Source organism: Zootoca vivipara, chromosome 5, assembly GCF_963506605.1.
Source record: "Zootoca vivipara chromosome 5, rZooViv1.1, whole genome shotgun sequence".
Classification (NCBI taxonomy): Eukaryota; Metazoa; Chordata; class Lepidosauria; order Squamata; family Lacertidae; genus Zootoca; species Zootoca vivipara.
The window spans coordinates 9,581,280-9,607,999 of record NC_083280.1 but is presented as its reverse complement, the minus strand read 5'-3'; the positions used below and the strand labels follow the sequence as shown (position 1 = coordinate 9,607,999).

Below are 26,720 nucleotides of genomic sequence, written 5' to 3'. Positions count from 1 at the left end.
ACAACTCAGAATAACACTTCCTGTGCCTAGTTAAATGGGCTGTAGCCCATGAAAGTGATAAATGTGTTAAGTCTTTAAGGGGCCACAAAACTCTGTTGTTTTTGCATCGGCTGTTGAGTAATCAAGTGAAGCACAGTCGTCTAAAGTTGTGATGAGAAACTACAGTGGTACCTCTGGTTAAGAACTTAATTCGCTCCGGAGGTCCGTTCTTAACCTGAAACCGTTCTTAACCTGAGACACCACTTTAGCTAATGGGGACTCCTGCTCCCACTGCACTGCCAAAGCACGATTTCTGTTCTCATCCTGAAGCAAAGTTCTTAACCCGAGGTAATATTTCTGGGTTAGCAGAGTCTGTAACCTGAAGCGTTTGTAACCTGAAGCGTTTGTAACCCGAGGTACCACTGTATTCAAAGGCAGAGGAAATAATAGCATTTTATTAGTAATAATTAAATTAATAAAATATAAAGATGTTTTCTTGAGGAATAAAAAAGAATCAGGGAAAAATCAAAAGGCATCACCGAGATTCACCAGGGATTATTCGGATTCAGAGTCTTCTTCCACTAACTCAACTAGTGGAGCATGTCTGTTGGCCTGTGATCCTTCCTGGTAATGAACCTTCTTAATTATTCCCGCCTTTGGAGCCCGTATGGTATGCTGCAGAGAAATAAGTATACATTAGCTAAACAATCACTGTTTCTCTATAAAAAAAAATCCTTCAGTAGCACCTTAAAGACCAACTAAGTTTTTATTTTGGTATGAGCTTTCGTGTGCATGCACACTTCTTCAGATTTAAAACTTCAAGCTGGCACCATCAGTTGTACAAATAAGAGCTATACATTAGGGCACCTTGTTTAAAATATGCAGATCAGCTATAAGCCAATACAGGATTCCTGTGCAGACATCTATACCCAAAACCAATGGTTCAAGGCTCAAACGAAAGAATGCTGATTTACTGAACAGAAATTTTAATTTTTAATCGATAGATAAATATCCAAGTACAACAATGTATGCAGAAATGTTAGGGGGAAATTCAGTCCTGATACCTGCCTCACACCCAGCAGAATAGATTGGGGGGTAGGGAGAGCTACCTAGCATCAGTATTGGATTCCTCTGTTCCAGGCATCCCCAAACTTTGGCCCTCCAGATGTTTTGGCCTACAACTCCCATGATCCCTAGCTAACAGGACCAGTGGTCAGGGATGATGGGAATTGTAGTCCAAAACATCTGGAGGGCCAAAGTTTGGGGATGCCTGCTCTGTTCCATCCCAAGAGATAAGAACATATCACTTTGCTTTTAGGTAACCTTATCACAGCAACAATTATCTGCAGAGTAGGATGGGTCAGAGTCGAAAGTTAACCCTTTCCGTGCAAACACTGATTATCTATTCCACTGTGGTGCATCAGAGCTATGGGGCATCCTCCCATCAGCCAATCAGGTGATCACACTGTCTGCTGGGGAGGAAGTGGTGCCCAGACTCAGCCGAGGTTCTCCTTCCTCCCAAACAGACCGATGCCATGATAGCACTGCTCGTTGTCCTACAAATGTCACAGATTTATACCTTGTAAAAACATATTACGAATTGTATTCTATTGAAGACCACATTTTAATTCCTTCGGCAGAGGTGGCTGGGACATTGGCCATAGTTCTGGTAGGATGCTGAAGGTTCTATCAACTGGCCCTCCATGAGCCACATCTACCAGCCCTAGATTTTGTCTTTTTCTCCCCTGCGCCAAACCTTTAAGGCTAGAATGAGTGCTTAACAGAATATTTTTGGTTTTGGGCTTTAGAAATTAAGTGTGTGTCATGCAAGGCTATATCAAAATGATGGGTCAAAAGCTCACACATTATATAATGCTTGAGGAGGAAGAGAGTCACTTAGCATCAGGTTACGATTACTACAATTTCTGACACAGCACCACTTTTGTTTACACACTGCCCCAAAACAGTGCCTAACAATAGTTTAGTGCGCAAGGTGGAATCCAGCATCAATTAATAAGGCAAACTGAGCCAGTTTGTTTGAGGTTATTATTAAGGAACCCAGCAAGGCCAAAACACAGTTATAAATGTATACCCTGCAATGGTTTAATTACTAGGAGCATTATGAAGAAAAAATGCAGTAGTTTTTAGAGAGATCCTTTGCTTGTTGGAATTTGTATAGCACCAAGCCTTGGATAGAATAGAAATGCTTAAATGGCAGGGGGTGGGGAGTGAGGGATCATTTTTCTAAACTATAAAGACTATTCCAGCATGTAAACACAATGGAAGATTTGCTCCTGGGAAACATTAGGACAGTTTGTTACAGCTAGAAATCACTCATGCCAATAAAACCAGCACAATCCTTAAACAACTAGTCAGTTAACATACTATGTCTGCAACATTTAAGGCACACTTTATATGATGTGCTAATAAACCAAAACCAAATCCCTCTTGTCTTCTCCGTGATTAAAATGTTATGATACTCACCTCCATTTTCATAGCTATCATAACCATCAGCGGGTCTCCAACCTGGACTTTATCACCAGCTTTCACAAACACCTAACAAATTGAAATGCGAGTGAGAAGCCAGGTGACACGTTCCTCCTATACAAATACAGAGTTTCTCTCCAAGTTTACAGAAAGCAATAAAGAGGACAAAAGATTCCTTGTGTGAGGATGAAGAAAGGCAATTACCTTTGTAGCTGGTTTCTCCAGCACAGTGACATTTTAAAAGTGCACCTATGAAAATGTGCACCCCAAAATATAATTTATCACCACATATGTATTATAGAGGCATATGGTCTAGGGAGGGATGACTGGTCATGGCTCTTGCTACATGTACGCTCCAGACTGGTGTTTTATTGCAGGTGTGTTCTGCAATATATTCTTGACATAGTAAGAGTGTTTAATGGTGGGTTTATTCTGCTTTATTAGTTGTCCTGCTTTGCTTCCCCAATGCGACCACATCATCGCTGTCCGGAGGGGCAATGGTGCAATGAAAGTGGGACAAAAAACACCCCCGGAATATTTGTGGTAGGAAAAGTTGCAGGATTTCAGCAGGACACTACAGTATAAGCTATGACTGGACATGAAGCAGTATGAGCACCCCGAAAAATGGAAAGTTGGGATCATGTATGACCACCCTGACAGCATCGTGAGCCCTGTTTAGGGAAGCTTATAATGTTTGATGGATTTCTGTATTTTAATGTTTTGTTGGAAGCTGCCCAGAGTGGCTGGGGGAACCCGGCCAGATGGGTGGGGTATAAATAAATTATTATTATTATTATTATTATTATTATTATATCATCATGCATGTGCAATTAAAAAAATGTCCAGAGGAGCCCACAGTTGCAAGTCAATCCACACCATGAGTAAATGGGCTGTAAGAATTAGAGAACATGAAACCACCTGCCATCTTTGTTTATGAGTCGTACTTAATGCCTGGCCCTTCATGGAATAGTCCCAGGGCAAGTTACAAAAATTAAAACAAATACAAATAATAATAATAATAATAATATCATAAACTAAAGCCACAAAGCAAACTGATGAACAAAGCAGCAGAACAAAACAGCAATGCAGCCTAGAGGGCTTATGATGTTTGACAGCAGATGCTGTGGATCGAGAGCTAGTTGTGAGGACAAAGAGATTGGTCAGCTGGAAATGAAGAAGGAAGCCAGCTGAGGGATCTTTTCCAAGGGAGTCCCAGGAAACCCTTAATTTACTTGAGGAACCCGCTGAGCTTCAGTGAGAAGATCCATAGCAATGGACAAGCTTCCTTGAACGTAATCTTGTCTTCAGTTCCCATACGTGTCTTCCCTACAACCATGGGAGACTGGTGTGTTCCTGGCCATATTCTCAGTTCACATGGGGGGGGGGGACTCAAAAGACCTGCTAATTGCCTTGCATGAAGTGAGAACATGCTCCAGAATTTGCCTCAATGCCTCAAGATTCTTCAGCAGAGGAGCTTAAAGGAAGCGGCTAGTGGCAAAGTAAGCAGCGATCTACTGAAGGCAACCACACTCTACAGTAAGGAAGGATGATAAGTAACCAGAAGTGAATGTAATGTGTGAACAGTCCCTGCAGGACACATCAATGCATCACTTTTGGTACAAAAGGGCAATGCGCCTCCTTTATTTATTTATTTATTTCATAAAATTCATACACCAATTATTTTAAAAAAAAACCCTGTAAAGTGGTTTACAAGGGGAAAAGGCTCTGCCACATCCACACACAGATCCCTCCAGAATTACCTTTTCTATTGTCCCCGTCATGGGGGCCACAGCCCCACCCTGATCTCCAACTGAACCCACTCCGGAGAAATACTTTGGCACGGGAAGACCAATCTGCTCACTACCTTCCTGGAGAAAAGAAAAATACACCTAGAGCAGATGAGTGCAACAACACTTTTACAGCTGGTACAAACCTGTATTTTCCACATCTTGAAATGACAGGTGCAACTAGGATGGACATTAAAGACTTGATTTATTGACAGGGATTTTACATGATATTCACTAAGAGAACCATTTTAATTCCCTTTCATCACTTTTTACTAAAAAAAAACAGCCTTCTGAGACCACCAACAGAATATTCCTTCTTATAAAGGAGGTTGTCGATGTAATTCAGAAAACACCAAGGTAATTTGTTACCTTATTTTGAATTTACTTCCCAAGCCTACTTAGTCTTAACTTACTTCCAAGATGTAGCAATAATGTATGAAAAGGATGTGAGTCTAAGCCAACACACATTTTGGAAATGATATAAAGCATGAATATGAATGGGCTGGATTAAAAATGTGTAATTCCTCATGAATACATTTCAAATATTGCAGCCCTGATTCACAGGAGCTTACACAGACATCTAGTCATTTAGGATATTCTTTTAAATTTTAAGATCCATGCTCCATCTCCCCATCCTTATGACTTAAAGATGTGAGGCATTTAGCTTTACAAGCCAATTTATTCACTGAACAGTTCAGTATTGACTAATTAGCCTTAGCTACTAATTAAAGCCATGAATTTTCAAGTGTTACAAGAATATTATGGGCTGCTTACATAAAAGTTTAGAGCCACACATTCAGTCCCTGTTCTCCCAAATGTAAATAGATGTATCCATATCTATAATTTTTTTCCCTTTTTAAAAAAACACTCATTTCCCTGGCTGGGAATTTATTCTCCAGATAAATTAAATAGAAAATATTACCGGTGAGAAGAGGTGAATGGCGTCGCCCAAAATTACCACCTTGGATTTATGAACAACTCCGTCTACTGAACATCTTATGCAATCCAAATCACCATCACTCGACAGATCTCCAGAAACATGGAAAGATTTATTCTGTATCTGAAATACAATTACATAGCATCATACAATTGCAGATTTGGAAGGTATCCTAAGGATCATCTAGATGAGCCATCCCCAAACTGCAGCCCTCCAGATGTTTTGGCCTACAACTCCCATGATCCCTAGTTAACAGGACCAGTGTTCGGGGAAGATGGGAATTGTAGTCCAAAACATCTGGAGGGCCGAAGTTTGGGGATGTATGATCTAGACCAGTAATGGCCAAAGTTGGCCCTCCAGCTGTTTTGGGACTACAATTCCCATCATCCCTGACCACTGGTCCTGTTAGCTAGGGATTATGGGAGTTGTAATCCCAAAACAGCTGGAGGGCCAAGTTTGGCCATGCCTGATCTAGACCAACCTCTTGCAACGCAGGAAAACAGGATTTTAACTCCCTGGTCGATGTACCGCTTTTGAGGAAATAAGCTTGAGAGATGGATCATGCTGCATTCCAAGAATGGAGAAAAGCATTAAGGCTTACCAAAATGAAAAGGGCACCCATACAGAGAATATGCCCCTTAGAAACTCTATCCAATTTGTCGCAGTCCACAGAGATGGGCTTGGGTCAAATACATATAGGCCACAAAGGATTTGCAAAAAACCACACAGAAAAAGTTACTCAAATTACATAGAGGACGTTTACCTGCATGTCATATGATCCATCACGATTGTAGGTCACAGTCATATTCACTTCTGTTAGAAAATAAAGATTTAAATTACTTCCGTGTGTGTGTGTGTGTGTGTGTGTGTGTGTGTGTGTGTGTGTGTGTGTTTTCTTCTCTTTTTTTGAGGGGAGAGGAGGATTTAAAACCCAAATATAATGCACATCCAATTGAGCTGCACCTCTTTGAAGTCGCTCACCTCCTCTCAATTTATCTTTATTTTTAAAAATTTGTATGCCACTTATCCGTTGAAAGCTCTAAGTAGCTTCACCTCCACTCTCTCTCCCCATTCTCCACAAGTGTGGGCTCCTTGTTCCCTTCGTCACCTTACACCTTCTGCCACACTGTGCTGCTACAGTGATTCACAATTAAACTAACGTGAGGCTACCCTTGTGCCTGGTTCAGAAGTGGCTGAAAAGTACAAAATGTAGCTGCTAGGTTGCTCAGTGGGAGACATAGCTTTACACATACGGTACTAGATATGCACTGGCTACCTGTTAGCTACCGAGCCATGCTCAATGTTTTGTTGTTAGCAGTTAAAGCCCTAAACAACTTAGGACTAGGCCAGGCATTCCCAAACTTGGCCCTCCAGATGCTTTGGGACTACAACTCCCATGATCCCTAGCTAACAGGACCAGTGGTCAGGGATGATGGGAATTGTAGTCCCAAAACATCTGGAAGGCCAAGTTTGAGGGTGCCTGGGCTAGGCACCTTCCCCAATACAGGCCAAGCTGATCTTTAAGAACTTCTGAGAAGGCACAGCCAGTTGCGGATGACCACTTGGTGTCAATGCAGAAGCAGGCCTTCTTGGGCTCAGGCTCGACTTGCGGCCCCTTGCTAGTGTGCAAAAAAGCCAGCCATGCATTTTGCAACTTCATGCCATCAATTTTTAGGATGCAACTGCATCCTGAAATGTATCGTTTTAAGGGAGAGGTTGTGGTTCAGATGTGCTGCTTAGACAACTGAGTTCTTTTTGCATGTCAGGGCAGGGCAGGGTGCTGGAGAACTTCCTTCTTTTCAGAAACTTTAGAGAAAACAGAATGTGAAACTTGAGTAGAGTTTTCATGGGATATAGTTTCTGTGCATCTACAGTGGTACCTCAGGTTAAGTACTTAATTGGTTCTGGAAGTCCGTACTTAACCTTTGGCGAACTTTCCCACTGAAAGTAATGGAAAGTGGATTAATCCGTTCCAGATGGGTCCGCGGAGTACTTAAATTGAAAGTACTCAACCTGAAGCGTACTTAACCCGAGGTATGACTGTATGACTATGTGCCTGTCTTTGCATGTGTTAAGGGTCTGTGACTGTGCATGGGTCTGGGCCCTATCCAACACTGAAACATATATGTAGCCTCCCAACAGCTTTCCAGCAGGGTGAAGCAGCCCTTAGCACAAAAAAGGTCTCCCACAAAATACTAAAACCCCTTAGTATTATACCTAGGGCACATCTAATCCTATGTAAGTATGCACTAGTGGCAAGGCCTGCTTCCCGAAGTGTTGAGAATGTTGAACAGCATGAACAAACCAGGAAATATGGGGCAGCTGTGATGAAAGTAACAAAGAAAACAAAAAGGCATGCTTGTAGTTTAAGTACGTGCCGAGTGATCTATATAAATCAATCCAATGTACCAGTACATAAAAAGAATGGCATTTTGAATTATTGTACTATTGTATGTCTCATTGTCCTTCTCAGCTATAGAATAAAGATTGCCATTCAAATTCTCGGCATTCAGAACTAAGTCACTTACTATTTTCACCATCTAAGAGAGTCAGGTTTCTAACATAAGGTATATTTATTCTTCTGCCACTGCTGGATGCAAATGGAGAGAACTTATCTGGAAAATAAAAAATGGAGAGAGAAAGATTCAGTTAATGCTCTACTGAGATGAATGGGGGAGCTCTTTCAAGCAGAGAATTCTGCTTGTAAGCAATTATGAGATCTGGAAAATTGTTGCTCATGAATGTGAAACAAATAAAAGAGAGAGAGAGCGCGCACACACGACATATTCTTCCCTGTAACAGAAAGTATTCTAAAAAGCCAAAGACGCCTCAAGCCTACCTCCTGATTGCATTCTAAAAGTGTCGGTCACAATTTTCTCCCTCAGTATGAGTCCAAGTGCTGCCTGGCATAAGGCCACTTCAGATATTGCCTCTTTGGGTGGAAACAGCTCATCGTAATGTTGTGGGATAAAATTGGTGTGAACATTTCCAGCCTCAAACTCCGGGTGGCCTGAGAGGTCCAGCAAGAAATCAACATTGGTGCTTAGCCCTACAATCTGCCAAGGGAGGGGAACAAAGAAAGGTGAAGGCAAGCCATTTGCTGCAGTCACATGCTCCAACGGGCATAGTCACAGGTGATGGGAGATGGTCCAAGAACATCTGGAAGGCCACAGGTCTCCCTCCCCTACTTTATCAGATAGGACCAGTGGTTTTTTTCTTTAAAAAATGTTTAGGGGTACTCTCATTTTGGCTTCTCCCCCTTTCCTACCCCCCCAACCCCCAGACGAGGGACTCAAGGCGGTGGTGCTGAGAGGACGGGAAGGCCCCCGCGACGGCGGGGTCAGCTTGAATGAGGGACATGGCACTCACCGGCTGGCTCTAGCCTGGCAAGAAGAGGAGGAGGAGGAAGAGAAGGAGAAGTGCCATCGCCTCCACCACGGCCGCCCCAGACTCCCATCCCCGGGCACCGGCGGGGAAAATGACAGAGCTCCAGTCCACACTGCTATTGCAGAGACAGCTGGTATGTTGGTCGGGGCAACATAAAATGTTTAGGGGTATGTGTACCCCTGCGTTCCCCCAGAGAAAAAGCACTTTATAAATCGTAATGCCATCTGTACTTACATTATATTGTCGAAGACAGTATCTTAATTTCCTTAATGCTGCTTGACGATCCTCTGCCCAAACGACTAACTTAGCAATCATTGGGTCATAGTATATAGAAACCTCATCTCCTGAAATAGGAAGAGTTGGGAAAGCAATTTGCCAGAATGAGTAACTTAAAAAGGAGTCAGTTCATACCCCATTACTTCCTTTGCTTTTGAAACTAGGATCACACCCTTAAAGCGAAAAGAATGTTCCTGACACTAATTTGCAGCAAGGAGGTTCAATTTACCTTGTCTTACCCCGGTTTCTATCCTGGTGCAACTGTCAGAGGGTGGTGTAGACAAATGCAATAAGGGACCAGCCCCCGGCATGAAGTTGTTGTTTGGATCTTCGGCATAGATCCTAGCTTCAAAAGCATGTCCATTAAGAAAGATCTCTTCCTGGGCCAAAGGAATCTTCTCCCCTGAAGCAACCTGTAAAGAAAAAGAGTTTTGCTTTTTCTACGGGATTGAGAATAGTGTCTTTGGACTGTGAGGGTATCAAGGAATCACAGAAAAATTGTGCAGCAAAAATTTAAGTAGTAGAAATCCTTGAGGTATTTAAGGTTTAGGTTTTACACTGCACAAAAAAACAGGGTCCTTGTGCCTTTGACAGCTGTACAGCAGAGAGAAAAGCAGGCTGGCAATTCCTGCTTTAAACTCTCATTCACAAACCATCTACAGAGCAACAGATTGAATTCTATAATACCTGCAACTAGCTAATCCTTCCCATTTTTAATGCTCATGCCAGACTGTAGCAAACGTTGTGTGGGAGAGCACTCACACAGTGGAATAACTTGAAGCAAGTTTATTGATTTTCCAGATCTCAACCTAATTATACGAAATATTTCCCAATTAATACAATTTTGTTCAAGTGACTTCCCGTGTATCATTCTTGATGCATCCTTATCTTCTAATATTGTGTTTACATACTCTCATTCAATGCCCAATTTAGCATCAGCCCAGACAGAAAGAGTGCGAATTCACTGTCCCAGATGCAAGAAGAAACCTTCCCACGCTGGTGGTAAAAAGCCATGCTCGGCTTCAAATGGAGGCACAAGCAGAGCATCTTAGTGGCATGCACAAAGTCCCTGGTTCAATCCCCAGCATCTTCAGGTAGGGTTGGGAATGCCCACAGTCTGAAACTCTATAGAGAGCTTCTGCCAATAAGCACTGACAATTCTGAATTGGAAGGACCAAGGGTCTGGCTCAGTATAAGTCAGCTTCCTATGTTCCTATAGATCAGGGGTGTCAAACTCAAATTCATCGGGGGCCGCACCAGCAGTTTGGTCACCCTCAAAGGGCCGGTTGTATCTGTAGGACTATGTGTCCACTCTTTATTATCATAAATTATTGTCACTGCATTCAATTATTACTGTTTTTTGTAATAATGTAAGTAATAACTAGCTCTGAAAGCAGAAACATAGTCAAGAATAATGGCAAGTAGATATTCAAATGTACAATTATTGTACAATTTATTGAAAAATGATTTTTGGACCTGCACTGGGTGGTGGAGGCTCACTAGGGTTTCATGTAGGAGCTTTGCAGAGCTACTAGTACCTGGAGATGCTGGGGTCCTTCTGCATGCAGGACAGATGTTCTGCCAGTGAGCCACCACCCTTCACCAAAGGGACTGGCTGAGGTTGACTCACTGGAGCTGCTCTCCTGGTTCCAGGGTTTAGGGGCCAGAAGTATAAAGAAGCATCCTATGTTTCGGAGGAGAGGGAGGGGGAGGGGGAGGGGAGGGGGAAGGAAGGAAGGAAGGAAGGAAGGAAGGAAGGAAGGAAGGAAGGAAGGAAGGAAGGAAGGAAGGAAGGAAGGAAGGAAGGAAGGAAGAAAGAAAGAAAGAAAGAAAAGAGGGAGTGGGAGGGAGAGAGGAAGGAAGGAAGGAAAGAGGGAAGAGAAAGAAGAGTAGTAAATAAGGAAGAGAATAAAGAAGGAAAGAAAAAGAAAGAAAGAGGGAGAGAAGACGGAAAGGGAGAAAGAAGGAAGGAAGTAGAGGGAAAGAAAGAATAAGAACGAGAGAGAGGAAGAAAGAAAGGGAAGGGGGGGTCGCCGCCTTGATTCAGCGCCAGAAAAGAGCGCGAAGGGACCCAGGGGCAAAAAGCATTTTCCCGGCCCCAGCTGTTTGTCGGCGCTTTGTTGGCGCGGCGCTTCAGCAGCAAGGTCCCACTGCTGGGTCCCGCTGGCTGGGGCGCTCGGCGGGCCACATGACGAGGTCTGGCGGGCCGGATTTGGCCCCCGGGCCTTGTGTTTGACACCCGTGCTATAGATGATGCCCTCATAAGCCCTTACCTTAAGTTGCCACTCTACCAAGTCTGTCCCAGTGATCATCTCAGTAACTGGGTGCTCTACTTGCAGCCTGGTGTTCATCTCCATGAAATAGAAATTATGTTCACTATCCATAATAAATTCCACTGTTCCTGAAATATTTAAGATTGGTACATTTAGTAGCGGTGGAAATTCTTTCTCTAAACAAAGTCCCAGGATAACACTGATCCCAGCATAACGCCATTGTCCACAGTGTTTGCTGTCTGTTGTCGATATGAAGCATCTTAAATGGAAACTATATTTTTAGAAACCTGATCCAAAACCACATCTTGGAAATCCTCCAGGAAGTTTAACACCCTAATCCAGTGGAAATATTTCTCCATCAAATGCAGCCTTAAACCTATCCAGATTCTGGCTTACTGCGACCACACAAACACGCTAGCTTCAGAAGAGAAGCTTGCAGTCACTTTGCCCCTCCCTGGGCTTTTTGGGACAGTGCAGGACAGCCAAAGGTTGGCACAGCATGCCTTTCAAACCATAACCTGCAACCATAGGACAAACCATAGGACAAGCTTTAGCTACAGATCGTGGTTAAAGAGAAGAAATCTCAACCACGAGCCTGGCTTTGAATGACACACTAAGTCAAACCTGGGCTTGACTTAAAAACCCCTGCACTGACTTAAAAACCCCTGGGAGAGGAAACTAGTTGTGATATCTTCCTTGGAAGGCAGCACATTCGTGCTAAGTTGGTTTGGCTTAGAATGATGTGCAATTGGGCCAGTGGCTGGCTGAGCTTCCCTTATTCTGGACAGGAGCAGTGAGGCAGAACATCATCACCATCACCATCACCATCACCATCACCATCACCATCACCATCATAATTTATTATTTATACCCCGTCCATACGGCTGGGTTTCCCCAGCCACTCTGGGCGGCTCCCAATCAAATATTAAAAACACAATACAGCATTAAACATTAAAAACTTCCCTAAACAGGGCTGCCTTCAGATGTCTTTTAAAAGTCAGATAGTTGTTTATTTCCTTGACATCTGATGGGAGGACGTTCCACAGGGTGGGTGCCACTACCAAGAAGGCCCTCTGCCTGGTTCCCTGTAACCTCACTTCTCACAGTGAGGGAACCGCCAGAAAGCCCTCGGTGCTGGATCTCAGTGTCCGGGCTGAATGGTGGGGGTGGAGACGCTCCTTCAGGTATACAGGACCGAGGCCGTTTAGGGCAGGGTTTAAAGGTCAGTACCAACACTTTGATTTGTGCTGGGAAACGTACTGGGAGCCAGTGTAGATCTCTCAGGACCGGTGTTATGTGGTCCTGGCGGCCACTCCCAGTCACTAGTCTAGCTGCCGCATTCTGGATTAATTGCAGTTTCTGGGTCACCTTCAAAGGTAGCCCCACGTAGAGCGCATTGCAGTAGTCTGAGCAGGAGATAACCAGAGCATGCACCACTCTGGTGAGACAGTCCGCGGGCAGGTAGGGTCTCAGCCTGTGTACCAGATGGAGCTGGTAGACAGCCGCCCTGGACACAGAATTAACCTGTGCCTCCATGGACAGCTGTGAGTCCAAAATGACTCCCAGGCTGCGCACCTGGTCCTTCAGGGGCACAGTTACCCCATTCAAGACCAGGGAGTCCTCCACACCTGCCCGCCTCCTGTCCCCCCAAAACAGTACTTCTGTCTTGTCAGGATTCAACTTCAATCCATTAGCCGCCATCCATCCTCCAACCGCCTCCAGGCACTCACACAGGACCTTCACCGCCTTCACTGGTTCTGATTTAAAAGAAAGGTAGAGCTGGATGTCATCTGCATACTGATGAACACCCAGCCCAAACCCCCTGATGATCTCTCCCAGCGGCTTCATATAGATATTAAAAAGCATAGGGGAGAGAACGGAACCCTGAGGCACCCCGCAAGTGAGAGCCCAGGGGTCTGAACACTCATCCCCCACCACCACTTTCTGAACACGGCCCAGGAGGAAGGAGTGGAACACGGCCCAGGAGGAAGGTGCCCCCAGCTCCCAGCCCCTCTAGACGGTCCAGAAGGATGTTATGGTCGATGGTGTCAAAGGCCGCTGAGAGATCCAGCAGAACTAGGAAACAGCTCTCACCTTTGTCTCTAGCTCGCCGGAGATCATCGACCAGCGCGACCAAGGCAGTTTCAGTCCCATGGTGAGGCCTGAATCACTTTATAAACTCTACAGTTCCACTTAAAGCATCCTTCCTCTAAACATGCCTCCCATATGGATACGTAACTTCCAATGTGAACCTAAATACAGCACTAAAAGGAAGTTAAGTTTTCAATACCTGCTCCAACATAGTTCACAGCTTTAGCTGCTCTGACAGCTGCCTCTCCAAGCTTCCGTCTTACTTCAGGCTTAATTCCTGGCTAAGAAAAGGTTGGAATGATGTTACTACATTCATACCACACACAGCATCGTGTGCTTGTATGCAGGTATCATCTACCTGGGAAAAAACACATTTTTTTAAAAAAACAAAAACCCTCTTCTTTTCACATACAGTTATTCAAGCCACATTTCATGTACATAAAATGAACCTCACAGAGAAGCTGTACCAGAACAAATCACCTAACTCAGGAGCCCCCAAACTAAGGCCCGGGGGCCAGATGCGGCCCAATCACCTTCTAAATCCGGCCCGCGGATGGTCCGGGAATCAGCATGTTTTTACATGAGTAGAATGTGTCCTTTTATTTAAAATGCATCTCTAGGTTATTTTGGGGGCATAGGAATTCGTTCATATTTTTTTTCAGAATATAGTCCGGCCCCCCACAAGGTCTGAGGGAAAGTGGACCGGCCCCTACTGAAAAAGTTTGCTGACCCATGACCTAACTGAACGCTAATGGTTTCAAAACCCTGCAAATAAAAATATCCAGCCCCTTTAAATATAAGCATGTTGATGGAAGACTTAACATGTGTACACAAATAAATAGATATCAAGTCTGCTGGAACCACATGCTGAACATCAGAGACATGGTCGAACCAATGAGGCATCACTAGTATAAAATACATTTCAGGAATAGCTTAGATAGCTTAGAATACCCCAGATAAACTAACAGAACATTCCAGAAAAAGTAGCTTCTCTAGTAGCTTCAGAAGTGTGTGCATGTGCTATACATTTTAGCAACAGGATACTGGGGTAGCTAGCATGATTTCACAAAATCCCATGTTAGAAGTGTTTGGGGATCTCTGAAACTATTATTATATTCTGTAAAAAATATATATATATACCAAGAAGCCATTGGTACCACATGTGAAAAACAAAAAAATACGGTATGTCAATAAAGTAAACAAAAAAGGCACTTTTATATATTTCAACCACCTTTTCAGAAACTACTCACTCACCCCTGGAGCTTCTTCAATAATTTTCTGATGTCTTCTCTGTACACTACAATCTCTTTCAAACAGATAAACTGCATTGCCATGCTGGTCTCCAAATACCTGAACTTCTACATGCCTGTTTCAGGTGTAAAAATTAATAAATAAAGGTTCAAATGTAAATATTAATAAATAAATGTCCATTAGTGCCATTTTTAAAAGAGCAAAGTGCATTATTCCATCACAGTAGACTGTGCCACTTCAAGACAACTAGCACAATCTATCATATATTAAAGATAATCTTATTTTTCAGAATTGGAAACAATGTAAACTTCAGGAAGATCAGTGTTTTCTTCTACCCTTCATCATACTTAAAATAACTTTAAACATGCTAATCTCTAACATCATATTCTAGGAAAAGGAAGGTCTGTGCACTTAAGCAAACATTTATCAAAAGCACACTTTTGTTTTCAAATAGTATTAAGTTATCAGAGAGAGAGAGAGAAAATTCAAACATAGCAATTCAGAACAAGGTCAACGTGTGATGTTTGCAATATCACATACAAGGTCTTGACTCATTACCTTGTGCTAAAAACCCTAAATGAACGGAAGGATCAGAAAGACAACCAAGCAAGTGATCTGCATTGTAGAAAACTGTTATCATGGAACTTAAAGTGTCCCATTTAGGAAGTTTTGATAGCAAGCTACACTTTGCACTGTCACAACTATATATGTATACAGTATAGGGCCAGAGCATATTCCAGAATAATTATCACTAATATATTGGAATCAATACTCCACACTTCAGAATGCATTTTCAAACATTATGTGTCACAAGACTACCAGATAACAAAGTATACACATATAAATAAACTATTATTGCCTGCTTTTTCAGTGTATGTAAGTTTTGTTCTCACAATTGTTATCTTGAAGGACCTGTGATTTGCAATTACTTTAAGGGGGCTTCACAATTATTAACACGGATTAGAGAGATCACTATTACCCTGAAATATTTTATACTGTAGTGAAGTCTACTGTAGCATGCACCATAAACACAGCATATGCCTTCTAAACAAATAGTTCACTGCTACTATTAAAATATGGAGGGACCCAGGTGGCGCTGTGGTTAAACCACTGAACCTAGGGCTTGCTGATCAGAAGGTCGGCGGTTTGAATCCCTGTGACGAGGTGAGCTCCCGTTGCTTGGTCCCAGCTCCTGCCAACCTAGCAGTTCGAAAGCACGTCAAAATGCAAGTAGATAAATAGGAACCGCTACAGCGGGAAGGTAAACAGCGTTTCCATGTGCTGCTCTGGTTCGCCAGAAGTGGCTTTGTCATGCTGGCCACATGGCCTGGAAGCTATACGCCGGCTCCCTCGGCCAATAATGCGAGATGAGTGCGCAACCCCTAATGGTCAGGGGTCCCTTTACCTTTTTACCTTTTTACTATTAAAATATATAGTACTATACATTGTGGTCTGCAAGTATCTTGAAGTGGGAAAAAGTGATAAGAGAAAGAGGGGTTTAAATTCCTCACCCACCAAAAACAGCAACCTTGGGGAGGTCAGTTCCATGTCCCAAGAGCACTAGGGAAGTGATCTATCCGGCATCTTCAGTTTCCCTTGCTCAACACCCCAACAGCCATCCAAGCTTTGACCTCTCTCCAGCCAGGGCTGGATTTTCCAGGGGAGCATGAGTGCTGTGCACCTACCCAATGTCCAACTTCGTTGGACTGGTCATGTTGTGTGGATGCCCGATGATAGTCTTCCAAAGCAACTACAGTGGTCCCTCGACTTACAAATGACTCGACATCCGTAGGTTTCAACTTACGAACGGGACAAGTGGCCGCACGCTTACAAATTTTTCTACATGCGAACGGAAACTGTTGGCGGCTTTAAATGCGGTTTCCTCGACTTACGAATTTTTACATGCGGTTTTCTCGACTTATGAATTTTTCTGAATATTTTTTTTCCATGGGAAGCCGCGTTTCGACTTACGAACTTTTCGACCTACAAATGTGCATTCGGAACGGATTAAGTACGTACGTCGAGGGACCACTGTACTCTATTCCAAACTTAAAAATGGAAAGCGTAATGCTGGTGGTCAACAAAAGGATTTAAAGACTGTCACAAGGCAAATATTTAAAAATGTAGTACAGTATAAACACTTACAACTGGGCAACACTAGCGCTCCAGTTGGAGAACAGCCTTTACCAAAGGTGTCATGGGCTTTGAAGAAACTCGATCTCAGGACGCAAGGGAGAAACATGCTAAGAGGAAGGCACGCTTGGGAAATCCATACTGCAATCAACTCCCGCCTGGAAACCAATGTCCCCACTGTGGAAGGATGTGTGGATCCAGAATTGGCCTCCACAGTCACTTACGGACCCATTGTTAAAATCGTGTTTATGGAAGACAATCTTACTTGGCTACGAGTGATCGCCAAAGAAGAAGAAGACCCAATGTCCCAAACATGCTTTTCCGAGAATTTTTTTGGGGGGGGATTAACTGCTGATGCTTCACTTGCCGTAGGACACACACTCAGAGACACCCCCATCAATTCTCCTACTTTTGTTCTACAAACTCATTAAAGAGATTACAAGCAGATTGATGGTGTGGTTACCTTGGATTATCTACAAATTTCTCTATCAACATGGCATCGTCATTGAAAGACTTCTTGGCTTCTCTCCTGGCTGATTCCAATTGTTCCTTAAACTCCTTTTCGGAAAGAGCAATTCTCATGCCCTATGGTGTGACAAAACCAGTATATTAGAATATAATATACTGAGCAAAAATTAGTGAGTGAAAAACAATAGGATGTCCTAAATCCTTTTTTGCTAGGTTGGTTTACAATATGGATGCACCACTCATACAAGTACTAACTTTGAATCAGCTACTGTTCAGGTGCCACTGAGTACATAACATATAGTTAACATATAGTTGTAGTTACTTTGAGGAGGGACCAAACTAGCAACCATCGTCTCACGCTTTCCTGTTAGGAGCATTACCGCCATGGTCAAAACATGCATTATGGCGAAGTTGTATGAAACCAAGTAATTCAGCCTTGGAGAAGGCTGATCGCCGAAGAATTTATGCTTTTGAATTATGGTGCTGGAGGAGACTCTTGAGAGTGCCATGGACTGCAAGATCAAACCTATCCATTCTGAAGGAAATCAACCCTGGGTATTTACTGGAAGGACAGATCCTGAAGCTGAGGCTCCAATACTTTGGCCACCTCATGAGAAGAGAAGACTCCCTGGAAAAGACCCTAACGTTGGGAAAGATTGAGGGCACAAGAAGAAGGGGACGACAGAGAACGAGATGGTTGGACAGTGTTCTTGAAGCTACTAAAATGAATTTGACCAAACTGCGGGAGGCAGTGGAAGACAAGAGTCCCTGGCGTGCTCTGGTCCATGGGGTCACGAAGAGTCGGACATGACTAAACGACTAAACAACAACAAGCCCTGGTGCTAATGGAGAGACGACAGCTAGCAATTTAAATAAGGGCAAGACAATCGAGGCCCACATGCAAATGTTGCAACATGGAGTGTTCTGGCTCATGCTTCCACCAGTCAGCTAGTCATCACGTCTTTTCCAGGACACGCCATTCCTGCGCCTCCCTGGTTTTCTGTTTCTGTCTCCCTGTCGGCATTCTGTGCCCACTGAGCAGCCACAGTCCTCATTAGGCACCTTCTGAAGTTCTGTTGCATGCTTACCCCTGCCCCCAAACCCTTTTGGTTCCCCCCCAAATAAGGGGTTTTTTGGGGGGGGGGGGTTGGTATTCCTGCAAACCTGAATATGAATGGTGCTGTTTGATTACATAGATTCTAACAAAGAAGTTGAGTTCACTATTAATGTGTAGCAGGCCTGACTATTCTGTGGTCCTCCAGATGTGGCTGAAACTACTTGCAGCATCCTTAACCATTGACCATGCCAGCTGCAGCTGGTGGAAGATGTGATCTAGCAACATCTGGAGGACCACAGATTAGCCACCCTTGGTATATAGCAGGCATCCCCAAACTTCGGCCCTCCAGATGTTTTGGACTACAATCCCAATCATCCCTGACCACTGGTCTTGTTAGCTAGGGATCATGGAAGTTGTACGCCAAAACATCTGGGGGGCCGCAGTTTGGGGATGCCTGGTATATAGGATAACTTTGTAGCGTGACCAGGGTCCGAGATGTCAGGCTGGCACAGTGATTGGCACATTACTCCTTAAGCATTTATTTACCAGAGCTGAAGATCTTTGCTCTGTTCTGTTTGTACAGTAGATCAGCTGAGGATCAAATTCCTTTGTCCTTACCTTTCCTCCACCTCCACGAACTGCTTTGATCATGACTGGATACCCTATTCTTCTGGCTTGCTCTTCCAAGCAATTGTCAGACTGATCCTCACCATGGTAACCTTCGACAACAGGAACCCCGGCAGCGGACATGATAGCTTTGGAAGTGCTTCAAAAGAATATTTTTCGATACTCAGTGGCAATGACAGTGAGGGCTTCTTGTTACACATCTCATTGTCTGCATTGTATTCCCACAATCTAGGACTGCTTCAAACATTACAATTTTCTCATACAGAAAGGAACTGTATTCCATGCCATGTATTCCATGCTGGGAAGCCACAAGGGGGCAAACTAGAACTTGCCAGTATGTGGACATGCAGCATATCAAATGGTTATCTCAGGCATCCCCAAACTTCGGCCCTCCAGATGTTTTGGACTACAATTCCCTTCTTCCCCGACCACTGGTCCTGTTAGCTAGGGATCATAGGAGTTGTAGGCCAAAACATCTGGAGGGCCGCAGTTTGGGGGTGCCTGGGTTATCTGATCAGCCCATGAGATTTAAAACACCGTTTTAGCACATGGGAAATTACTGTCTGTTTTATTTTTCTTCATAGAGTTCTTCCCACAACTCTATGAGGGCTAAATTCAAAAAGCCCAAATTTTATGCTTGCATAAGAAAACTGCCATGTCACGCTCTGAAACCTGATTCTAGTCTTGCTCTACAGCCTTGTACACAGTCAGATTTCCTCCCATGCTGACATTCACCATATTGTTTTGTGGTCATTCCCACAGACCACTGAAAACACTGTAGGCTTAATTCATTGCACATACAGAAGAGGGGGTGGGGGAGCCCAAACTCAAGGCTATATTAACAGCTTTGCCCAAACTGGGTAACCTCCAGACACTTTGGACTACAACTCCCATCAGCTGCAAAAGCTGGGGATGATGGGAATTGTAGTCCAAAACATCTGGAGAGCACTAGGCTGGTAAAGCACCATCACAGTCAGACAAAAAACCATCTTAACCATTATAGTAAACATCCCTGTATAAAAAGGCCGTGAAGCAAAACAGAGTACCTCTTAATGCCCATATCTCTGATGGCAGATGAAGGAGGACCTATAAAAATGATTCCTTCTTTGTTGCAGAGCTCTGCAAACTCTGTATTTTCTGACAGGAAGCCATAGCCTGGATGGATAGCCTAAAACAGGAAGTATCAAGGGCATATTGTATGAGACTGGCAGGTCTCACAGTGCCCTGCATGAGCTTTCCCTCAATTAACTATTTCAGAAGCTGCACAGAGCCCCAAATGCAGCGACCTAACATCTGATGGATATTGTTCATCAGAAGGACATTCTGATGCTCCACAGTCTGCCTTGGTTTCTTGTAGCTTTCTTTGAAAGTCAGTGAGGAACGCAGCGTCAAGTTCTGGGCTTGGATACGGGAAATACCGTTTTATTAACTGCTTATGGCAGGCATAGGCAAACTCGGCCCTCCAGATGTTTTGGGACTACAACTCCCAACATCCCTGACCACTGGTCCTAGTAGCTAGGGATGGTGGGAATTGTAGTCCCAAAACATCTGGAGGGCCAAGTTTGCCTATGTCTGGCTTATAGCACAAGAGGTTCTATACTTTTATATCTAATGCACAAATTTTCATTTGCTTCAGTCAGCACATGTTGTGTCATTGAAGTATAACCAGGACCCTGGATGCAACTACTGTACTAAGCTCTGCCCAAGCGCAGAACACCTCAGGAGCATCAGCAGTGCTGCAAAAGCAAAGCCTCCCCTAGCTCAGCTTTCTGGGAAATGGCCACAGCTCAATGCATGTGGAATAACTTAGGTTCAGTTCCTGGCATCTCTCCTTAGCAGGTGGTAGGAAAGTCCTCTGCCTGGAGAGCTGCTGCTGGTCAGAGCAGACAATGCTGAGTTGGCTGGAGCAGAAATCTGATCTGGTATAAAGCAGATCCCTATGTAGCTAAAGCCCTACTGATTAATTTGAACCATTTGTTTACAGCATTCTCTACCAAATGGGCATTCAAAGCAGCAAAACAAAACAACAAACCTATGAAATAAACACACAAACCATGTTTTTTAATTTAAAAAAATGCTAGATATACAACCTTACAAACTTAAAATGAAAGCTAAAATACCACCAAATGTATAAACTAACAAAACCAAGTGGAATATCAGAGTCAAAAGAAAATATCAATGTTTTAGCTGCATGGGAAAGCTCATGATTAAGATTAAGATTAGAGCATGAGACTCAAAATCTCAGGGTTGTGGATTCCAGCCTCACGGCAAAATATTCCTGCATTGCAGGGGGTTGGATTAGATTACTCTTGGGGTCCCTTCCAGCTCTACAATTTTATGATTCTGTGATTCTATTATTCTAAGATATCCTTGACTTCTGGTGGAAAACACTAAGGAGGGAGTCAGGTGGACCTCATGTGGAAGCAAATTCCACAATGTGTGTGCCATTACGAATAAAGTCCCATCCCATATCCTCACCAACTTCCCCTCAGCAATGGGCAAGGCATTATGAAGCAGGGCCTCTCCTGCTGATTTAGGTGCACAGGGAGGAGCGCATGAGAGAACACACTCTCCGTAAAGTTAAGACAAGCCACACAAGTAGCTTGGCAAAGGCAAAAGTGAACAGGAAGGCAAAAGTGAACAGGAAGGCAACCCCTAATGTCTTTTGGAGATCCAAGGAAAATTATCTGATTTAAAGTGAAGTTCATGTCTTTCTAACAACAACAACAATTTATTATTTATACCCCGCCCGTATGGCTGGGTTTCCCCAGCCACTCTGGGCGGCTTCCAACAAAATATTAAAATACAATAAACATATTGGCCAGAAAAGCGAGATGAGTGCCGCAACCCCAGAGTCGTCTGCGACTGGACCTAACGGTCAGAGGTCCCTTTACCATTTTAAACATTAAAAAACATTCCCTAAATGGCATGCAGTTCTCAATATTTACCATGTTGAGAATCACTTTAATTGTAGAACTACAGAACTCTCTGCTAAGTTGCTCCTAAGGCTTTGGCTGCCCCATAAAAATCAATACTGAATAGCATCCAGAGTTGACATCTGTTTAAAAATACGTGTATAAGCAGGTTGAATTAAGAAGCGAATTATAATACACACCTGCGCTGCTGACTTTTTGGCCACCTGCATTATCTTTTCCATGGACAGGTAACTTTGTTGAGATGGTGCTGGGCCAATGAAATACGCTTCATCTGCCTGCAATGAAATAAAGGGAACTGTGTTTACATTATTATTTGGCTACATTTCAGACAAACGCAGAACAGCTAATTTTAGAGCTGCATTCCAAGACACCTTTTTTAAGAAGAAAAACCTTAAACAGCAGAACCACAATTGAATCAGAATTTATAGACTTTTTTATGTTCCACTGAGTATACAGATACCTATACATAAGAAAGTGTGTAGGTCTGAAGCATTAGATAACGGTTTGAATGCATGACAAAAAAGGAAGGAAAGAAAAAAGGAGCCCTTAACTTGCATCTGCAACATAATTAAGAATAAATCTGTATATTGGCTTTCCAACTTATTCCAGGGAACTGCAACAAGGCTAGATACAAATAAAGCAGGACTGAGCCATTAGTTTCCAAATGTGAAAATATTTCTATTAATTACTACAGTCATACCTTGGTTCTCGAACGGAATCTGTTCCGGAAGTCCGTTTGACTTCCAAAACGTTCAGAAACCAAAGTGTGGATTCTGATTGGCTGCAGGAAGCTCCTGCAGCCAATCGTAAGCCACGGAAGCCTTGTCGGACATTCGGCTTCCAAAAATAGTTTGCAAACTGGAACACTCACTTCCAGGTTTGCAGCGTTTGGGAGCCAAAACGTTCGAGAACTAAGCTGTTTGAAAACCAAGGTATGACTGTTTTCTGTTTCTTCCAAGTTCAGTTGTCCCTTTCTTCTAAAAGAAAAGATATCACTTCAATTTACAATCAGAAAAGCTGACGCCTGAAAACTCTGGGGGGGAAATCTGCCAGATGGAGGGGAGAAGGCAAAGCAGACAACCCAGTTTCATATGGTACAACAATCTGACTCAGTTTAAATCAGCTTTGCATGTTCAACTTTACAATTGTTTTCAGGGTGGGCCCCTTACATGTTTTAACGAATGTGTGCTTTACCATTGCTACATGCATTGAATTCCTGTCAGCATCACTGTAAACGGCCACAGATTTCACTCCCATCTTCCTGGCAGTCCGCATCACTCGGCATGCTATTTCACCTCTATTTGCCACAAGGACTTTCTCAATATTTCTTTGTCCTGTTCGTTTGTTTTAAAAAAGGAGAAAATAAGTTTCAAAAGTATTAAACCATGATTTTTACTGCTAACAATAGCACAACTTCATTCCTATTATTATTTTTAACATGTCTTCCACATCATGAATAAAAGCTTCTTCAGTTAAGGAAGTGGGTACTTGCAGAGGAGGGTTGGGTTGTTGTTTTTTTTGTGAGATGGGTGTTCCGCATGCATGCAATTTTTTTGCAGCATCAACACTATATGGTTACCATTGAAATGTCAGTTTGTATATTTCTCCCATTTAATCTGGGTTTACCCTTTCTAGAGGAAATCTCAATACGTAAAGAAACAATGTTGCCATCGACCTATTTGCAAATAAAACTTTCAGATGCAAGCAGCCAGGGTGAGAATTTAATTTAAAAAAAAGCAGAGCTGATGCTACAAAAATGTTAACATTAACAACACATTTTTCTGTAAATAAAATAATCCAAACAGTTCACCTTTTGCAGAAGAGTATTTTCTGACTCTTGTTGTCCAGATCCATTTTCTGTAAGAGGGGAAACAGCACAGTATAAAACAAAAGTAGAAATTTAGCCGAATGAGCTATTCTTGGGGTGGAAATAAAATGCTGGGTACAATTGCTAAGGGTAGAGGAACCCAATAAGGAAGAAAAAACCTGACTGATCTATAACAATTCCTTTTGCAGTTGAGCTACTAGATGGTAATAGCTGATCTGAAGAACATAGCTGTGTGAATGCAGCACTAAAATGTACACTTGGCCATATCTACATGGCTGAGAACAAGACAGAGAAGAAGAGTCAGGTGTGGTTCCATGTTAAGTTAAGTGTAAAGTAATGCACATAGGGACCCTAACTTCACGTATGTGCTGATGGGGTTGTCTGAACTGATGGTAACTAACCAAAAGAGAAATCTCGGGAGTCAACAGAAGTGTCAGCTCAGTATACAGCATCAAGTATGAAATTCCAGGCTAGGAAGCAAATAATAATAATAATAATCTTTATACCCCGCCCATCTGGATGGGTTTCCCCAGGACAGAGAACAAGAAAGTCAGGGTTGCATTGCCTTTTCTGTGGTGAGGCCAAATTTGGAAATACTGTTTATACCATCTCAAAAAGTATGCCTGGTGTTTTATAGCTCTATAATGATTCCAGTTAGGAGCACAGAAAGCTGCCTTATTAAATGCCTGAACACCAGTTATGGGGCTCATCGCACCAAGCTTGGTGGCAATATTGTCTCACCTATGGGGTACAGCTGCTTGGGTCCTACTACACCCCTGCCTAGTTGTTTTGAATTCATGTTACTGAACTGGCCATCCCAGGGCAAATTCCCACACCCCTTCAACAATTTCCACAAGGAAATTGGGGTGTCTGGTTCCTTCCAGCTAACAGGTGGCTTTAAAAGAAGTTTAGACCAATTCACAGAGGATTAGGATATAAGTGGCTATTAGCCACAATAGCTACCTTCTGCCTCCACTGTTGGAGGCAGTAAACCTCTGACCGGTTGCTGGGAATGGCAGGTGTGAAGAGCGCTGTTGTGCTCAGGTTCTGCTTGTGGGCTTCCCATAGGCACCTGGCTGGCTACTGTGAGGACACGATGGAGGGACTGGATGGGCCTTTGGCCTGATCCCACAAGAGCTCCTCCATTATGTCCTTGAAGAGTATATAGAATCATGGAATTGCAGAGGGGGAAGGGACCCCCAAGGGTCCTCTAGTCCAGCCCCCTGCAATGCAGGAATTTGCTTGGCTCTCTTTACAGATGACGGAAACTGTTTACCCATGCCGATCCAGCAACGTAAGAATACAGCCCTAAGGTCCATTTCGCCCAAACACCACCACCCTTCTTACAGCTGCTCCATGCAGCCATGCTATCCCTGTGCAACGGTTTGCCATGCAAGCCAGCCTCTGCAAACAAAAACACAAAAACTTAACACACTCGTTGGCAGCAATGCTTTGTGGCATTGCCACACAAACCGCTTATATCACATAAGTAACACTGCCACCACGAAGCAATACCCTTTCATTTTTTTGCCAATTATTCTGACATTCCATAATTTTTAACAAATTGTCCCCAAATTAAATACAAATTTAATAGTTGACTTCCTGCCCACCCCAGATGTCACCTCTATTTCCCCCCCTTCCTTTGCTGCTCTCAGTAAATTAACTTTTCCAACTATCATTTCGAAATACATTCATCCCATCACTTGTTCAATTACCAATTTCTGCTATGGCTTTTATACATTATTATAACCTGTCCACAAAATAGTCAAGTAGGGCAAATCCTCTTCTTTCTATCTATAATTGTCGTTCATCAATTTTCAAACATTTCCTTCTGATACCTCTTGAGTAACACTTTGCCTGAGAAAAACAGATCTTGCTTCCTCCAGGACAACATGCACACATTCCTCCAATGCCCTTTCAAGCTGCCAGCTGGTCAGGTGAAAGCTAGCCCTGGCACACCTCTATTTATTTATTTATTTCAAGAGGCATTTGGAAGATCTGAAGGAGCCAGAGCTGCTTCTTATTAAATGCGAGCACTGTTTTCAGAATATTTGATGAATTATTGTATTTTAATATTTTGCTGGAAGCTGCCCAGAGTGGCTGGAGAAACCCAGCCAGATGGGCAGGGTATAAATAATAAATTATTATTATTATTACAGTATTATTATTATTATTATTATGCAGAAGGATTCCCTTCCCCTCGCTGTGAGTGCACAGACATAACACAAAAACCCAACCCAGCAGTTTTATGAAAACTAACAGTGGAAGTATCCCTGATCTACTCTGCCTCGGACGAAAGACATGCGGGAGTGTCCTGTTTGTTATTGCGGATTGGAAGGGGGGGAGAATTTAAAAATGCACGCTGCATATGCTCAGAGGCGCCTTCTTCTCTGGGGCCGCCGAGCCCCGGGGTGAAGCCTCGTCCCTTTCCCCCTCCAGCTGAAGGAAAAGCGGGGAGGGGGAGGGATGCTGCTACTGCTCAGCTTCCCGCCCCGCCCCCCCGCACCCACGACGAGGCCCCGAGGCGTGGGCCTTGCCCGTCCATTCCTGCAGGGCCTCCCTCCTTCCTCTCCCGCTCCGCGCCCCGTCCTCCCTGTCGGGGCCCAGCCGCACTCACGGGCACTGCAGCCCTCGCAGGGCCTGGAGACGCCACTCCGCCGCCGCCAGAGCAGAGGCCGCCATGGCTGCTGAGAGGGAGGTGGGCTGGGCGGGGACGGGAGGCTGGGCCGCGGCGGCGGAGTAGGAGCCTATCGGGAGGGCCCGGGAGGAGGAGGAGGACGACGTGGGAAGTGGAAGCGCCTTCCTCCCGGCCGAGGGAATGAATTCTTCCGTTCCCACCTCAGGTTGAGGCGGCGAAGGCGAAGGGCTGTCGAGGGCCTCTCTGAGGGGAAAAGCAGAGAGCTGCGTGTGGCCACCTCAGAAACACGAACAATTGTTATTTGTCTGCAAGTGGTTTTTTAAAATAATAATAATAATAATAATAATAAAAGAGAAATATATATCTACCAGCGAGCCTTCTATATAGAAGTTATAGTAAGAATAATATATGAAACAACGCAAAACAACAAATAATTGGTCACCAGGTACAAAGCAAAATGATGATGATGATGATAATTAGTCTATATGTGCTGTATTTATAACACCAACCTTTTCCCCTGTCAGGGATTCAAGACTGCTCACAGATGAAAGAACAGCTAAAATCG

At 43.6% G+C, this 26,720-nt stretch overlaps 1 protein-coding gene across 1 annotated transcript; it reads right to left on the bottom strand.

Moving 5' to 3' along the window:
• Window positions 1–414: 414 nt before the first annotated feature.
• MCCC1 (methylcrotonyl-CoA carboxylase subunit 1) lies at window positions 415–26,241 on the bottom strand. Its single transcript, XM_035133468.2, has 19 exons — window positions 26,135–26,241; window positions 23,500–23,546; window positions 22,884–23,023; window positions 21,869–21,964; window positions 19,800–19,921; window positions 18,745–18,892; window positions 17,065–17,186; window positions 14,472–14,583; window positions 13,417–13,498; window positions 11,127–11,254; window positions 9,083–9,266; window positions 8,812–8,921; window positions 8,030–8,246; window positions 7,719–7,805; window positions 5,954–6,003; window positions 5,176–5,313; window positions 4,227–4,334; window positions 2,464–2,535; window positions 415–654 (listed from the first exon to the last, which is right to left on the bottom strand). Exons 1-19 carry the CDS (start codon window positions 26,197–26,199, stop codon window positions 535–537), a joined length of 2,148 nt encoding a protein of 715 aa, XP_034989359.1. The 5' UTR covers window positions 26,200–26,241; the 3' UTR covers window positions 415–534.
• Window positions 26,242–26,720: the final 479 nt, after the last annotated feature.